This window comes from Mauremys reevesii, linkage group 7 (assembly GCF_016161935.1).
Source record: "Mauremys reevesii isolate NIE-2019 linkage group 7, ASM1616193v1, whole genome shotgun sequence".
In the NCBI taxonomy this organism is placed as follows: Eukaryota; Metazoa; Chordata; order Testudines; family Geoemydidae; genus Mauremys; species Mauremys reevesii.
This window is the reverse complement of record NC_052629.1, coordinates 27,747,418-27,762,857: the sequence shown is the minus strand read 5'-3', so window position 1 is coordinate 27,762,857 and position 15,440 is coordinate 27,747,418. Positions and strand designations below refer to the sequence as shown.

At 37.1% G+C, this 15,440-nt stretch overlaps 1 protein-coding gene across 9 annotated transcripts in view; it reads right to left on the bottom strand.

The window, feature by feature from the left end:
• INPP5A (inositol polyphosphate-5-phosphatase A) overlaps positions 1–15,440 on the bottom strand; it is a 404,737-nt gene that overhangs the window by 113,190 nt on the left and 276,107 nt on the right. For all 9 annotated transcript variants that reach the window (XM_039480835.1, XM_039480836.1, XM_039480830.1 and 6 more), the window contains 2 exons: positions 13,934–13,986; positions 8,531–8,650 (listed from right to left, as the gene is read on the bottom strand). In XM_039480835.1, the coding sequence (XP_039336769.1) occupies positions 8,531–8,650; positions 13,934–13,986 (173 nt within the window). The remainder of the gene's footprint in view (positions 1–8,530; positions 8,651–13,933; positions 13,987–15,440) is intronic.

The window sequence follows — 15,440 nt, the reverse complement described above, 5'->3', positions numbered from 1 at the left end:
ACATTGGCCACCTCTTCCTTAATTTTTTTTCTATAGGAATCCACAAAAAAGGACTAGATTTCTAGATTCAAGAAATAATAATTATTTTTTAAGAAAAGTTAACTGGTGACAGTCTAAGTGTACCTAAACAGACCTAATATAAGTGCTTTCAGTGGCATGTCTAAAAATGTTGTAATATTGTCATTAAAAAGCTGAACATTATCATATCTCCGTGCCCTACTCTTTTTGATATAATAGCTAAAACCTATTAATAATATCAAAACATCTCTAAAGGTCACGCAGAAAACAACAAGATGAAAGGAGTTGTCAAGAAGCTAAGGCAATCATCTTAATACTCAAGGCATTTGCCAGGGCTGTTTAACTAATATGTGATGTTCACTTTTAATTTCAATATAGTGCCATTTGGGCAAAAAAATGTTCTATTTTTTAATTAATTACCATGTCAGTAGCTATTAAGATTAAAACAAAGACCACATCAATAATAAATATTAATCCAAAGAAAGGATTACAAGAAGAGCAATAAAAATCAATTTTTAGAGCTGGAAAACTGTGACTTTTTCTAGTTTGATTGGTATTTTCATTATATTGACAAAACCATGATCTTACCTGACACTGACATTCACCTAATGTAATAGCAGCCATGTATAATGATGTAAGTACTTGTCAATTTTACTACAGGAGAACACAATTCTATTACACTGAGGTTAAGTTATAAGGAAATTCTCTTGCTCTTCATCAGATGTAGAGCAACACATATGGATCAAGAAATGCGAGAAACTTTTTTTTTAAATAGTTCCCTGTTATATCATGGGAGATTAAAACTCTTCCAAATAATTTGTGAAACTCACAGTGTTAATAATCTTTATACTTACTCATTGATAGAGAATAGACTCGTACTACTGTATGTCTTAATACACATAGTAAGTATAGCTACCCTATAATATATTAAAGGACTGGGTAAAACAAAACAAAACAAAACACTGTGACCATTTAATAAAAAACATACCCGGAAACTGGGCCATAAAATGGCCTGCAGAATATTCCAGCATGGGATTTTGTTCTACTACCTCATGAAAGTTAGAAATGCAAATCATACTTTTGCCTTTTTGTGATACAATTAGAAGTGATCAGAGGATAGGCATTGCATGTCCTAGTTAGGTAACCAACATTACAAGAAGAAGATTAAATAACACTACTGCCACCACTGTCTCTCCAAATAGAAACACTGAAGTTTTTTTTTATTCACAGGGTGGGTATAAGATGTGGCAGAAGCTTGCCACCATTACCCTTCCAATGACCTCAGCCTGGAAGCATTGCTCTGTGGCTGTGGGAGATAAAGGAGCCACTAAGTCAGTCCTCCACCACAAATGTAGAAAACACTGATAATAAACAAATAAGATGACTCAGTGGTGAAAACAAATCTGTATGATCTGGGAATGTCAAAGAATGTTTCCCTAAATTTTAAAATCTCATGCTTCATCTACTATACAAACACATGCCATTGATCTGAATATATTCTTAAAAATATAAATGTATGTTTACCATTTGAAAAAATAACTTTGTAAAATTATGTAATAAATATGCAAAAAAACCCTAAAAATACTGCCCAATTTAAATTCATGTTATCTAAGCAATACTAATTAGTTAATTTTCTGACTGATGGTGTCAGACATGTAAAAGGCTGAGCCAGTGGAAAAACAAGAGGAAAAAGCCCCCAGCCTTTGACTTTATCTGACAGGTTGAAAGTAACAAGATAATTTTGCTGGATTTATTCTTTGTGGAACATATTATACAAACACACTAATTTTGAGAGCACTTAACCCTAGTTTAAAGAGCGGGAGGCAGAAGAGACTGAATATTAATGAGATGGGACCCAATGTGTTTAATGAAAAGTTGCTTTTTCTGAATGTGACATTGGATGTTAAACCTTGGTTAGAAGATATTTGAACGGAAGGCTTATTTGCCTTGGGACTACATTCTATTTGGGCACATCACAAATTTCCTTATAAACTTGAAAATGCCATGGTTGCAGTTGGAATATTCACTTGTTAAAGTAAGTATTGTAAAAACGAGATGGATGGAATAAAACAGGGGGAAAATGATGTGGGCTACTCCTAGAATTTTCTCAAATGACCCAGATCTTTAGAATGAAGTTTTCCTTTGCCTAGAAACGAAGTGGCTTTTCTTTTCCTCATTCAGCTGCTAGTTCTGGGAAAAGCCCAAAGAGAAACATTTAGATTGGAGGGGTCTTTGAGAAGATGTGACAGTTGACTGATGAGCATCCATAAAATGACAAAGAATAGTTGTGTGAAGCCTGTGCATCACATCGCCTCTCCCTGGGAAACTAATTGCTCTGAATTGTTAATAGTAACATTATTTTTCTGGCAATCATTTCTTTTGAATACCCAAAATGAGCATGAAACAGCTCCTTTGAACGGACATAAAAGTTAAATGTCCCAATGTTGATCAAATTAACTTCAGCTATGTGACAATGGACTATATTTGTGAGAAAATAATGAAGGGCACAAAGGGGTGCTTTATGCCAAGATTTCACAGTTGTAATGTAAAAATGTTTCTGTTGAACTAGGCCAGGCAACATTTCAAAAGGAAAACAGAAGAGCACTGTCACTTTCTTAAAAAAAGCTCATTGCATGGATCTGAATGGTCTGGATAATTTCAGGAAGTTTCAAACGTTGGCACATCAAAAACGACAGCATCAAGTTACTATTTCACATCCTGATTCTTATTTAACTCTCATATAATACTCATAAAGAACACCCTCTTGTAGTCCTTAGTCAGGCAACAATCCTATTGAAGTTGATAGAAATTTTGCCTGAGTCAGAGCTGTAGGATTCGGCTCAAAAGTAGTCTAATTTCATGCAGACAAAAAGACTAATTCGTAAATAAAATATTTATGTAGGCATGACGTGAAACATGTGCATGAAGTCTGTGATCTACACTGTTAACCACATGTTCCTCTCCCTATTTCACATATGAACTTAATTCCCCAAATTTAGAAGTTATGAAGATGCAATTCTGGTGAAGATAGGAGCAGGATTAGACAAGTACATTATCCAATATGGGAAGGGAAGCAGCTTTCAGATGTTCACTTCTGAAGCATATGGAGTAAATTCAGTCTCTGTTATATCAGTGTAAATCCAGAGTAACACCATTGACCTCCAAGAAGTTAGACTGGATTCCTGAAAATGCTGAGAAAAGGATTTATCTATATAGAGTCTACAACAAAAAGTCCATGATAATTCTGCCTTCCTCACGGTCACTGAATTATAAAGGTAAAAAAATAAAATGACACATTACACACATACTCCAGTTGTCCTTTGCACATTCTCCTCACCACATTATTCTTATGCCTCCATTTTTTGTTTTTTAAAACCAACATTATCTGTTTACTATTCTAATATTATTAGATTAAATATTTGCATTCAAAAATGTTATTTGGAATTACTACATAATTACGCAAACATTTCTAGATACCTCTAACATCAACTATCATTTTTAAAAAGATTAATTTAAAGATATTTGAGAAGCTTCATGCCTATGTACTAAAGCTTTGGCATAAAATAATATATGTGGTTAACAAGACTTTTGTAACATTAAAATAATTTACTTAAGTTTTACTTGTATCTATTGCTTTTAATTCTTGCATAAGAGAATCGTGTGGTCATTTGAACCCCACATTAATGAGGTTGCAGTTAGTTCATGTTTATGAAGATATTCACAGAAATGCAGATGCACACAGAGGACAGAACTGTGGTTCACTTACTCCCACAGTGACTTACATCAACTGTGAGAAGGTGTTTCTGTTTCATTCACTAAAGGTTTAGCTCATTAAACTGTTTTCCTTCTCAGTATTGTTCACTGAGTCTGAACTGCATTGCAGTTAAATGCTCTTTAGCAGTTTAAAGGCTTTAGAGGAAAATACTTATCAGCCTCTGTTTTTAACAGCACTAAATCTGCATTATTAGTTCATGCAGATAAGGGGATTTAAAGGCCTGGCTTGAAAACTCTCTCTTCTATGTTTATCTGACACTGCATAGCTCCTGTAGCTCAGCTGGAAATGTAGATCTATGAAGCTTTAAAGAGAGATTAAAGCCAAGAAAAGAAGTACTTTTCCCCCTATAGATGTTCTTACTTTTCCTTTTCCTACTGTCTGAAGGAGTGATGGCAGACAATGGTCAAAGATGGTTCCCAAAACCTTCTGAATGGGGACACTGTTGGTGGTAGCATTCATTCAAAGTGAGCTTCAGTGTATTGTCCTCCCCAATCAGCAGATCAGAATAGAGTTTGCTGGTGGCTGCCAAAAGGTTAGCAGTGCCCATGAAAGGGGTTTCCCATTATTCACTGCTCTTACAGAACTCCTCTTTTGTGCTAGTCAGCCCATCATTTCACTATGGAGGTCCGGATCTGCGGCTGGCTGCTCTCTCAAAATGAGCAATTCATGTGAATGCAAACCCACAGTGGTAGTGCAACCTAAAATTGAAGGTTTCTTTTCTAAAGACAGGGGAGTTAGGGCAGTTTTTGGCAATGTCACATTTTAATGATATACCATCATGACATCTTTGACCCACAGTTAACACTAATACTACAGTCTGATTTCCTTACTCTTGCCAGGGCATCGTGGGAGGTCCAAAGTCAAAATTAGCTAAATGAAGCACATAGCATGCTGTGGCAAGCAAGCAATAAATAATACAGATAGATCTGTTTAGGTTCCTTAATGCAGAACAAAAGAGAAGAGGAACAGAAAATAAAAAGAAACAAAGCAAAAGAATAATTATCTTATCTGTTCGGGTACTGTAACAATATATATCATTTTTTGGCTAAAAGCACTCCCAGTCAAACAGATCTAGATGTCACTGAAGCTTAGTTCATTAATTCAAAGTATCTCTTATAAACTTACACAGCCAACCTATTTACATCACATCAAAAAAGTTCATGATTTAAAAAAAATGTATTAACCACTTTACTCTGATAGAAATGGCATCAGAATAATGATTTCTCTTCTCCAGCCCTCCCAAAAGTGAGAACGACACACTAAACGTTAAAGCATTTCCTACCTACCCCCTACTGGTGTATAGTGGAAAAGCAGGTTGTGAACACTGGAAAAAAGCTAAATCTTTCATTAAATAGATGGGCCAGTTTTTAGCTAAATTAAAATTATCCTGGAGACATAAGCAGAGAGATAAGGCTTTGGCTACTATATTTTCTAATTAAGGAAGTATCTATACCTAATTCTATACTTTAAAAGTCTTTCAATGAAAATCTAAAAATAGGAAAAAGCACAATACTGTCTACATACAAACAAGGTATTTTATGCTGCATATCTAAATTTGGTTCTATTTCCTCTTCATTTTCTATAGGAAACAATCAGCAAAATAAACTATTATTCTTTTGTAGAGAGTTCCTCACAGAGGATGATATTGTATGCAGCATCTCAATGCAAAGGGGAACATTGTGTGTAAATGATGGAGAGAGGAGCTGGTTCATTGACCATGAGTCACCCTTAATCTCAGACCAACCTTTGAGCACAGCCTAACCTTTGTTAGGGTGGAGGAATGGGGATTTTTTCAGATCCTCCCATATTTGTACTCATTTACCCCTTCTCCCTTGCTCATCTGACGCCCCCGCTTCCTCCCCCACCCCACAAAGTGCTCCTTATGAGGCTACCCACCCAGTGCTGTTCAAAGCAATGGCTTGGGGGTGGGATGCACAAGCCACTCTTAGTACCTGCCAGTCTGAACCTGGATTTCCCATATAGCAACACTCTTAGGCTAATCTCCAGCATGGTAAGGCTCAAATAAATAAAGTTAACTCACTCAACCTTTTCTGAAAAGATGTGGCTGTGACGGTTTCTTCACTGGTCTTGGATATCTCTTACTGAAAAGCTCATTCTTGGTGGCATATACTGCACCTTGGCACCCCTGACAGGAAGAGCCACAGACCATGCTATATTTAAATGCAGAGAGGCCGTCACAGTTAGGGCCCTATTAAATTCACAGTTCATTTTGGTCAAGTTCATGGTCATAGGATTTTTTAAAATCGTAAATTTCACGAGTTCAGATGAATTGAAATGAGTTCAGATGTTTAAATCTGAAATTTCACGGTGGTGTAACCATAGAGGTCCTGACTCAAAAGGCGACTGTTGTGGAGATCGCAACGTTATTGTAGGAGGGTTGCAGTATTGCCACCTTTATTTCTGCACTGCTGCTGGCGGCGGCGCTGCCTCAAGAGCTGGGCAGCTCTAGAGCAGTGGCTGCTGGCTGGGAATCCAGCTCTAAGGTGGCATGATATGGTATTGCCACCCTTACTTCTGCATTGCTGCTGGCAGGGCACTGCCTTCAGAGCTGGGCACCTGGCCAGCAGCTGCCGCTCTCTGGCTACCCAGCTCTGAAGGCAGTACAGAAGTAAGGGTGGCACTACTGTGGCCCTCCTTCAATAACCATGTAACTCCCCCACAGTTCCCTTTTGGGTCGGGACCCCCAGTTTGATAAACTCTAGTCTTCCCAGTGACATCTGTATTGTATAGTGTAAAATTACACAAAAGACCAGATTTCATGGTCCATGATGCATTTTTCATAGCTGTAAATTTGGTAGGGCCTTAGTCATAGCTCTTAGCTCGGCAGTAATATTAACCAAGGCAGAGGCTTCCAGGAGAGGAATCATCCGGAGGCTATAGGGGAGTGGGAGATTGATAGAAGCCTTTTATGGAGACGTGAAGAGAGATGTGAGGTGCTAATGTAACACCGTGGGCAGGATTGAACTGGGGACCTCTGGAGCTTAGTGCATGAGCCTCTACCGTATGAGCCAAAAGCCAACTGGCTCTTAGCTAAGGCTGTAGAGCAGACTCATTTAACTCATTCTCTCTAAGTGGTCTTGGTGCCACTAGATGGGACAGAATACCACACCCAGAAGGTGTGTGGGTTACACTAGGATTTGTAAAGAGAGAACTTGAGAAACATGGGGGCTTAGAAGGAGGAGTAGGGAAAGCAGCATGCCATGGTATCTACATGGTATCTTCACTAGGAGAAATGGTCTGTTTTTAGCACATTAGCTAACATGTTCAAATCCTACTGTGTCAAGGCAAATTGTAGTTTTAACATATGTTAGCTGGTCGAGGACCCTATGGTTTGCCTCAACCAGATAACTTATGTGCATTACAATTACAACTTGCCTTGTCTGCATTAGGATTTTAAACATGTTAATTAACATTTATTAAAATGCACTTTTTTCCATCCCAGATAAAAAAAGAAGACCACACTGGTGCCAGATGACTGTGTGTGTGAGGGTGAGGGGGCAAAGTCTGGGGAGAGTGTATGTGAGAGAGTGGAAGGCAAGTGTCTTGCAAGGAAGAAGGGAGGGAAGGTTGGGTGCCGGGGGATGGTAATCTGTTGAGAAGCAGGGAGATGTAACTACTAGCAATGTCACAGAAAGCATGCATGTGTGTTTGAAGAGGAGAAAATTTCAATGTTTAGATAAGAAAGGAAAAGAAAAAGAACTGCACGAAAAGAACCATGTTATGAATGAACCTATTCACTCCTGATATCAAATTATTCCTAACTTATCTGTAACTGTTAGAGAGATTCCTAAAAAGTTTATTATATCTACTGTATCACCATTATGTCATAGATAACATTGCATATGAAGACTTCTTTAAAGAGAAACTTTTAGGCTCTATTTCTCTGGGAAACATTAAGTCAATCAATACTTCATAAAAGAAACATTCAAATCTTCCAGAAGAATCATTAGATGTGACAGTTCAGGCTACTGTTGTATAAACATACTTCCTTTCTGCCTATACATTGCCAGTACATGTATGTCCATACATAAATCATCTTTTCTTGATGGCTGCCTTTATCATGGATCCATAACTGCTAAAGAGGATTATCAAAAGTTCTTTAGCATATTCTGACAGTGCACTGCCCACTGGACTGAGTTTACTTTGTTAGCACTTTGATAGACCATGGTGCTATCAATAGCAGCGGCAGCTGTGTACAAATAATACATTCTCTTTTACAAAGAGATGAGATGTTTAGTGTACACTGCCTGTGTTAATCTCAACATACCTTGCATTAAAAACACATTTGAACATCAACAGTACTTGTTTTTACTTAGACCCTGTGTAGACCAGGGGGAAAAAGGTATACTTTTAAGATGTGCTAACACATTTTAAAAATATACTTTTTTCCCTAGGCTACAAAAGGCTATAGAAAGTCCATAGAAATTCCCCAGTCTTTTCAATTTCTTTTAAAATAATCAGCATCACAAATTGACCTCTAATCAGATCCATGTGAAAACATTCTGAACTCTTATAAAAAGTGTATTGTTTTAATCTATATTAGTACAGTTTTGCAAGTGGAGGAAAATGCTATAAACAATATACTGTGGGTGACTGTTATTGGACAATGGAATAAAAAAAATCTCCGTATGACTAGAAAGTAAATTTTATCATAGCTTTTATAAACTACTAAGGGGAAGAGGAGGATGAGCGAGACTAATAGAGTCTAATACATACCTATCAAGTACGTAACCAAGAGCCTTATGTCGTATTCCTGAGTAAACCGATGGGCTTGTTTCCCAAGCAATTAAATTGGAAGCATCATGGAAAAGATGAATGTTTACCAAGTCAAAGGCACTATGACAAAGGAAAAACAAATAAAATGACTCAGAATAAAAGAAAAAACATTAGTAGCAAGCAGCGGAGCATTCAACATCATAGCACAACATTGTATATTCACTGCTACGGCAACTTACATTTACTCATCCAGACAGTGCAAAGTTATGTTATCATAGCAGAAATTGCCATGGAGAGTAGCACCAATTTGATCCATAGTTAAGGTTTCAGCTAGGCTTCTGTTTAAAGTTTATGTATTATACAAAAATAGAAAGATTGAGATCAATTACAGCTCAGAGAGAGGGGAAGGGATTTTTGTGCAAACTAGGCAAACTATAACACAACATATGCATAACTAGAGCTGGTTGGAAAAATTCAGATGAAACAGTGTTTTAGAGATTGAAACATTTTGTGGAAATGGTTTGATTTCAGTGAAGATCCGATGGAACCTACCTGACTTCCTGCCAGTACACCTGCCTGCCCACCCAGTGGGCTACCAGGAACCCCCCGACTTCCAGGGTCTGCGGCGCCAGGGCAGCCCCAGGCAGACAGCCCCAGGCAGACAGCCCCAGAGCTGGTGTTCCATTCCCTTTCACAGAGAATTTTGACTTTTTTGGTTTTGCTCCTCATTGGAATGAAACTAAATCTTGAAATATTAAAATCCTCTGCAAAATGGAGTTACCTTTCTCTTACCAGTTCTATACATAACAACTAAATAAGAACATAAGAATGGCCATACTGGGTCAGACTAAAGGTCCATCTAGCCCAATATCCTGTCTTCCAACAGTGGCCAATGCCAGATGCCCCAGAGGGAATAAACAGATCAGGTAATCATCAAGTGATCCATCCCGTTGCCCATTCCCAGCTTCTGCAAACAGAGGCTAGGGACACCATCCGTGCACATCCTGGCTAACAGCCATTGGTGGACCTATCCTCCATGGATTTATCTAGTTCTTTTTTGAATCCTATTAGGATTCCACAGGTTGACTGTGTGTCATGTGAAAAAATACTTCCTTTTGTTTGTTTTAAACCTGCTGTCTATTAATTTCATTTGGTGACCCCTAGTTTGTGTGTTCTGAGGAGTAAATAACACTTCCTTCTTTATTTTCTCCACACCAGTCATGATTTTACAGACCTCTATCTTATTAATCTCTCCTCACATGGCAGCTGTTCCATACCCGTAATCATTTTTGTTACTCTTTTCTGAACCTTTTCCAATTCCAATACATCTCTTTGAGATGAGGCGATGAAATCTACAGGCAGTATTCAAGATGGGGACATACCATGGATTTATATAGAGGCAATATGATATTTTCTGTCTTATTATCTATCCCTTTCTTAATGATTCCCAACATTCTGTTCACTTTTTGACTGCAGCTGCACATTAAGTGGATGTTTTCAGAGAACTATCCACAATGACTCCAAGATCTCTTTCTTGAATGGTAACAGCCAGTTTAGACCCCATCATTTTATATGTATAGTTGGGATTATGTTTTCCAATGTGCATTACTCTGCATTTATCAGCACTGAATTTCATCTGCCATTTTGTTGCCCAGTCACCCAGTTTTGAGAGATACTTTTGTAGCTCTTCACAGTCTGCCTGGAATTTAACTATCTTGAGCAATTTTGTATCATCTGCAAAATTTGCCACCTCATTGTTTACCCCTTTTTCCAGATCATTTATGAATATACTGAAAAGGACTTGGCCCAATACAGGAACACCACTATTTACCCCTCTCCATTCTGAAAACTGGCCATTTATTCCTACCCTTTGTTTCCTATCTTTTAACCAGTTACCAATCCATGAGAGGACCTTCCCTCTTATCCTATGAGAGCTTACTTTGCTTAAGAGCCTTTGGTGAGGGACCTTGTCAAAGGCTTTCTGAAAATCTAAGTACACTATATCCACATGCTTGTTGACCCCCTAAAAGAATTGGCATGATTTCCCTTTACAAAAACCATGTTGACTCTTCCCCAACAAATTATGTTCATCTATGTGTCTGACAATTTTTACTTCCAATTTTAAGAAACATTCTAATGAATATGTCACTTTGCCTTATACCATTAGCATCCCATTCTGCTTCCATTGAACAAACCCTAGAACTTCACAGTTCCAGCCTCTGCTTCTGTGTTGCAGCAAACATTTGCTTCAACAGCTTTGCTTTGAGTAGGGAGATTAAGGGTATATATGCACTACAGCTGTTAGGTGTGATTTCCAACTTGAGGAGACATACCTGTGCTAGCTCTGATCGAGGTTGTGTGCTAAAAACAGAAGCATAGCCATGGTGGTGCAAGCAGTGCAAGGGATTAGCTGGTCCAAGTATATACCTGGGGTCTCAAATGGATCATATCTGGGGTGGATAGCCCTTCCTGCTGCTCATGCTGCCGCAGCTACACTTCTATTTTGAGTGCACTAACTAAATCAGAGCTAGCATGAGTATGTCAACTCAAGCTGGAAATTATTCTTTCTAACTCCAGGGTAGATGTATCCTTAGTCTCTCTACTCAGAGCAAAGCTGTTGAAGGAACTGTTTGCTGTGGCACAGAAGCAGAAATTGAAGCAGAAGGAGCCACAGAAGCAGCAGGAGCCACGAAGTTCCAGGTTTTATATAATGAAGCAGTTTTAGCTACCAAAATACAGAGTTTCATTTGCTTCTGTGGCCTTTGAGGCTGTGGTTAACTAATTGTTAGTCTCCAGCCCAGAGGATTTTTTCTGTGTGAGAAGCTAGAATTTTCCCAAAATGTACAATCTATAAAGGTTTTAAAAACCTTTGGGTAAAGGGAACTCTATAAATCATTATGAAAAGTAATGTGTTTAAACAAATCAGAATTTCTTACTCATGTGATCCCCTATTATTTAGTGAACAGGCACAATCAGACCCCAATCCCAATATCAGCAATTATTAATAATATAATTTGCATATAAGCAAAATAAACAGCTTCAGTGATTATAAAAACTCCAACGCACGTTCAAAATCTATATCACCTACATAAACCCTTTGTCTTGTATATGCCTCTGCTGTGAATGTTGCTCATTTGGGGAAGTATTTCAGCAAGGTACTTTAGCACATATTTAACTTTAAGCACATGAATCTTGACTTCAAATAGACTACTCATGTGCTTAAAATTAGGTACATGCATAAATACATTGCTGTATAGGGTCCTAAATTTGGATCAAATGTGTTCAGAACACAGAATCTCAGAGAGCTCCAGTTCTCTATCTCACCCAAAGAGTTAACAATATTAATGAAACCAACTAAAAAAGCAGATAAACCATCTACCAAAGAAACGTCTAATAGTCAACTGCAGATGACCATTAGAAACAGAGTTAATAGGTGGCACAGCTTCTTCTCAGAAAACGGTTTTATATATCATATTGTAATGATCTTGGACATTATTTGGTTGTAAACAAAAAAAAAAGTTCAAGGTGCAGATGGCTCATCAGGCTGATGCAGTTTAAGGCACATCAGTTTCCATAGCCAATACAGTTGACTTCTCACCTCTGTGGATCAGGTACCCATTTTGCAGTTGGGCGAACTAGAGGTAGCCTTTCAGTGTGAGATCGAGCAAGACTCATACCCACAGCTTCGGAAATTATAATGAAGTATTTTAACCACTCAGCCACCAGGCCTCAACTTATTTGAGGGTCCCATATTCATGCTTTCTTGATGGCACAATACATTATTATTTACTCTACTTTTTTTTTTTTTAGAATCTAATGGATGCCTTTGATATTTAGAACAAGATCTTCCATTCTAATTACCCAAAATTATATCAGAAACAACCATTAATTTCCCCTGAAATCTGCCATATCTATAGCAGCAGTTTACCAACAGCTTGAAGAATAAGAAACATATATCTGGTGTTCTTGAGAGAAAGAGCTTGTCTCTTTTTGAGCCAACCATTCATTCCTGGATAAACGAAGGTGAAATTTAACCAATTTTTCCAGTTTTTTTTCTTCCCAATTTTTGTCCCTTATACTCTTTTTAAATTTTAAAAGGCAAATAAAGAAATATACCCCAAAATAAATAAATATGAAATAAGCTCAAATTTAGAGGCTTTGTCTCTGAAATGTACCACAACATCAGAGTCAGTCTGCACTGAAGTTTCTCTGGTTTAGGTCACAGAGATACATGACCCATTCTCAGCCACTCTACCCAATAATGCTGGGCTTTAAAAACTATTGATAAGTTAAGAAGTAATGCAAAACTAACATAAGAGTGAATGTTAGTCCACATGACCTTCTCTTATAAGCCTATCATCAGACACAACTCAAGTGGGTTTGGTAGTCTCATGATGTAATACACATAATTGATAGTCAAGTACAGTCAGTGTCACAAACTTTTCAAACAGATCGCAAAATATTTTCCCTCAAATTATTGATATTAGATTCAGATCCTTTTGTCCACACTGAACTTTCGAACAGCTTTTCTTACTACGTTGCACTTAGTTTTCTAACTGTTTACATTATTTTCTAAGTAACATTATTTTAGCATAAATTACTAATTCATCTCAGGGTTACCCAACAAACTCACACTTTCCTAAGCACTCTTAAAAGGAAAGGATTGTTAAATATCTTAAATATTCACCATTTTAACTGAATATATTTATATTTAAAGACCTGTGTAGCAATAAATTTATTGAAAACAGGAGACATCTATTAGGGATAAACCTCTCAATTCCCTTTGATTTCTTATGGAGGCACTATCCCATCTCACATATAATAACTAATAATGTAACCCTACAGATAATAGCAAACTGAATATTTATGATTCCAAGTTTTTAAATATTTGGCCAGCATAGGATGAACCACAATCTGGGCCCAAAATAGTAAGGCAGACCTAAATTCTGCAAATAAAGAACAATTGCTCATTGCAAATGTGTTTCACTGCACAAATATGTAGCAGGAACTGATGTATATGGGCTTGATCCAACACCCAATGAAGTCACTGGAAGTTTTTCAATTGACTTAAGTGGGCACAGTGGCTTGTGCTCTAAATGGCTCTAAATAGAGAATGGTATATTTTTTCATAAATACTTCCAAAGCTTTTTGGATGTCTGTGCCTCACAGATAATTTTCTTGATCAGTCTAATGGCAAGTATATGCAAATATTAAAATCACATTTATAAAAATTAGTTTTACCACTTGTCATTTACAATTTACTGAGCATTATTATGCACATAATAAAGCTAAGCATTGTGTGTCATCTCTTCTTTGTAGCAAATAAATTTGGTTATAAGTTTCTCATAGAAAATATACATGAAATAAAGATAATAATAAATAACTTAATAGAATGCAACATACCAATCAGTAATACACCATCTTGTGCGAATGAAGCCTTTTCTGGACCATTTACACTGAAAAATAAATAAGCAAGTTAAATCAGTAAGCTTAAATGAAGGATTGATGGGAGTGTATGAAGAGGTTAAATATACTTTACAAGAGAATATTTTTACACTGTTTATTGAGAACATAAAACGAACAACCCATACAGTGTTTAAGTAATGAGCACTATGAACTATACAAACAGGATCAAAATAAATTATTATTCTCTACTATAAGGATTTAAATTGCACTGCTTACTTCTTTGTTTCACTAGTCTAACAATAAACTTGAAATAAAAACTACTTAAAAAAATCTAGTCACTTTTACATAAGTGAGTACTAACAGGGAAACGATTGTTACATTTGTACTTTCAGAAGAAAAATAAAATTACTTTGAATACATACCAGAAAAAAAACAACCAATTCTTATCAATTGTGCATAAATGCCTTAACTTGTTTGTAAATTTACCTAAACTGTGAAGTTGCATCATGGAGTTTTACAATGAATTTAAATGAATGGGACATTAGAAAGCTGTACTTTTTCTGCAGATTCTCCCTACCTAATAATTCTATAAAAGTTAAAGTGACTTTAAATGAGAGTGTAACAATACATTTATCAACACAACAACATCCTCTGTAAGATACAAATCAACTACTGCCAAGGTATAATACTGCTGGCATAGCAAAAGAATACTTTCAGCCGTGGTCCTAAATTGCTCTACCAAAAGAAAAAAATAATTTAAATTAAATTAAATTAAATAAGCCATTATGTTGGATCCCATTTATATACAGCTACAGTGACTGTGATGCTGGACTATTCATTGCCCCAGATATACTTAAATGAGGATGCCTATGATTTTGTGGCAAAAGACTGCAATACTTATAACTATATCATAATAAATAACTATTAACCATAGTATAGCATCCTTTAGAATGGAAGTAATCACACTTCTGGGCTCTCATGAGGCAATATATACAGCTTTTGACAGGTACCCTGCATCGTGCTTTCTTTTCTCCTTACTGTGAATAGGACACTAGATGAAATTCTCCACTCACCCCCAAAACTGTACCCTAATAAACTGGTGCCTAACAAAGTCCAAACCACCCAAACACCCTGAGAAAACCTGCTTCAATACAAAAATAAAACCCCCTCTGACTGCACACTCATAGCTGTTACCTACAACCCCACACTTGAACCCATACAGGGTATCATCAAACAAATTGATGGGGACCCTATCCTGAAAGAAATCTTTCCTGAAACCCCTCTTTTGGCCTTCAAACAATCCCCCAGCCTCACCAAGCTCATCATCAGAAGCAAGGTCCCCACAGAACCACCAACTCAAAGCGGCACCAGACCCTGCTAGAACAACAGATGCAAAACCTGCAGACATATCTCCACTGCTACATATCCCAACCACTACACACCTTTCAAGATCTATGGGTCCTATACCTACCTAATCACAACATGTGGTGTACTTCATCCAGTG